This window comes from Bison bison, unplaced genomic scaffold, assembly GCF_000754665.1.
Source record: "Bison bison bison isolate TAMUID 2011002044 unplaced genomic scaffold, Bison_UMD1.0 scf7180017864236, whole genome shotgun sequence".
Classification (NCBI taxonomy): domain Eukaryota; kingdom Metazoa; phylum Chordata; class Mammalia; order Artiodactyla; family Bovidae; genus Bison; species Bison bison.
This window is the reverse complement of record NW_011494808.1, coordinates 565255-568255: the sequence shown is the minus strand read 5'-3', so window position 1 is coordinate 568255 and position 3001 is coordinate 565255. Positions and strand designations below refer to the sequence as shown.

At 42.2% G+C, this 3001-nt stretch overlaps 1 protein-coding gene across 1 annotated transcript in view; it reads right to left on the bottom strand.

Annotated features, from left to right (window-relative positions):
- Nucleotides 1–772: 772 nt before the first annotated feature.
- Nucleotides 773–3001, bottom strand: part of ADAM18 (ADAM metallopeptidase domain 18) — a 108635-nt gene continuing 106406 nt past the window's right edge. Inside the window, exon 20 of the mRNA XM_010846438.1 lies at nt 773–815. Coding sequence (XP_010844740.1) covers nt 773–815 — 43 coding nt within the window. The remainder of the gene's footprint in view (nt 816–3001) is intronic.

Here is a 3001-nt window from a genome sequence, read left to right as displayed (position 1 = left end):
GGGCAGCAGTGAAAAGAGGAGGGGAGGGGCTGAGGAGGGGTGAGACTGGAGGGCGGGACAGGAGAGGGGAGGAGCATGCCTCAGGGGCTGGCCTGGGGCAAGCTGGGCAGGCAGGTGGAGAAGGCAGGTCTGTTGGCGGGTTGAATGGAGTGAGGGATAGAAGTGCAGCTGTGCATTGGGCCTCTCCCCAGCTTGGGAACCAGGATTTGCGGCCCACTGGAGGGGTCCACCAGCGGCTAGGTGTATTTGGGAGTCACAAGGAGACTTTTTTGAACTGTGGTGTTGGAGAAGACTCTTGAGAGTCCCTTGGACTGCAAGGAGATCCAACCAGTCCATCCTAAAGGAAGTCAGTCCTGAATATTTATTGGAAGGACCGATGCTAAAGCTGAAACTCCAATACTTTGGCCACCTGATGCGAAGAACTGACTCCTTGGAAAAGACCTTGATGCTGAGAAAGATTGAAGGCAGGAGGACAAGAGGACAACAGAGAGTGAGATGGCTGGATAGCATCACCGACTCGATGGACATGAGTTTGAGTGAACTCCGGGAGTTGGTGATGGACAGGGAGGCCTGGCGTGCTGCAGTCCATGGGGTCGCAAAGAGTTGGACACGACTGAGCAACTGAACTGAACTGAAGGAAGACTTCTTCCTCCCCAAGTGCACTTTATTTTCAAAAATTTGACATTTTAAGTGTATTTAGGGATAGCATAAGGGTTACAAAACACTTTCTCCTCTTCATGTAAGCATTTTGTTGGTGAAGAGCTTAGCTATATTAGTAGTCCATGTCATAGCGTTCTGGTACAATGGCTGAATGACTAGGGAAAGAAAAAGAAAATACAAATTTATAACCTGTTTAGTAGTAGACAGTTTCATACTTTAACTATATCTACTGTCAGATTTCTCTTTTAAGTCTCAGATCAAAACAGGCACTCAAAGGAACAGAGAAAGTGAAAAATAAAGAATCAACGGATTCCAGTTGTACAAGTTACATTTAGAAAAGGCAGAGGAGCCAGAGATAAAATTGCCAACATCCGTTGTATCATAGAAAAAGCAAGAGAATTCCAGAAAAATATCTACTTCTGCTTCATTGACTACCCTAAACCCTTTGACTGTGTGGATCACAACAAACTGTGGAAATTCTTAAACAGATGGGAATACTAGGCCACTTTACCTGCCTCCTGAGAAACCTGTATGCAGGTCAAGAAGCAACAGTTAGAAATGGACATGGAACAACAGACTGATTCAAAATTGGGAAAGGAGTACGTCAAAGCTGTATATTGTCACCCTGCTTATTTAACTTATATGCAGAGTACATCATGAGAAATACCAGGCTGGATGAATCAAAGCTGGAATCAAGATTGCCGGGAGAAATATCAATAACCTCAGATATGCAGATAACACCACCCTTATGGCAGGAAGCAAAGAAGAACTAAAGAGCCTCTTGATTAGGGTGAAAGAGGAAAGTGTAAAAGCTGACTTAGAACTCAACATTCAAAAAACTAAGATTATGGCAGCCAGCCCCATTACTTCTTGCCAGATAGATGGGAAAAGTCTGGAAAAAGTGGCAGATTTTATTTTCTTGGGCTCCAAAATCACTGCAGACAGAGACTGCAGCCACAAAATTATAAAAAGCTTTCTCCTTGGAAGGAAAGCTATGAGAAACCTAGACAGCATATTAAAAAGTAGAGACATCACTTTGCTGACAAAGGTCATATAATCAAAACTATGTTTTTTTCCGGTAGTCATGTACGGATGTGAGAGTTGGACCATAAAGAAGGCTGTTTTGTGCAGTCACTCAGTCATGTCCACCTTTTTGTGATGCCATGGACTGCAGCACGCCAGGCTTCCCTGTCTTTCACCATCTCCTGGAGCTTGCTCAAACTCATGTCCATTGAGCCAGTGATGCCATCCAACCATCTCATCCTCTGTCATCCCCTTCTCCTCCTGCCTTCAATCTTTCTCAGCATCAGGGTCTTTTCTAATGAGTCAGCTCTTCACATCAGGTGGCCAAAGTATTGGAGCTTCAGCTTCAGCATCAGTCTAAAGAGGGCTGAGCACTGAAGAATAGATACTTTTGAAATGTGGTTCTGTAGAAGACTCTTGAGAGTCCCTTGGATTACAAGGAGATCAAACCAATCAATTCTAAAGGAAATTAACCCTGAATATTCACTGGAAGGACTGATGCTGAAGCTGAAGCTCCAATGCTTTGGCCACCTGATACGAAGAGCAGACCATTGGAGAAGACACTCATGCTGGAAAGATTTAGGGCAGGAGGGTAAGAAAGCAACAGTGGATGAGATGGTTGGATAGCATCATCAGCTCAGTGGACATGAGCTTGAGCAAACTCTGGGAGATGGTGAAGGACAGGGAAACCCGGCATACTGCAGTCCATGGGGTCACAAACAGTAAGACACAATTTAGTGACTGAACAACAACAAATGTATGTGTTTATATATGAATACATATTTATATGTGTAAATATATAGCTTTATATTTATTACTTTACTGCTGATTTATCATTTAAGTATGAGGCAAAATAATTACAGCTATGAAATGATTGAAAATAATAAAAATTCATTTATTTAGTTTTGTATACTTTTGGTTCTTTGAAAAATCCATGGTTTAGAAAGACTAAATAGAATATTTCCAGCCACTATAGAGTAAAGAATATGCCTTCCAATGCAGGAGATGTGGGTTCGATCCCTGGGTCAGGAAGATCCCCTGGAGAAGGAAATGGCTACCCACTTCATTATTTTTCCCAGAGAAATCCTATGGACAGAAGTGCCTAGTGGGCCACAGTCCATGGGGTTGCAAAAGAGTCAGACATGACATAGCTTATTTAATCTGTGGCATGTGGAAAAGATAACACATCTTTCCTTTAGGTAAACTTATTTTCAAATGTGGATAAAAAGAATCACATTCTAGTATTTGAAACTTGGAAAAAGATACATAGCAGGAAAAAAAAAACTTTACCCTATAAATAAGAAGATTCACTTAATAT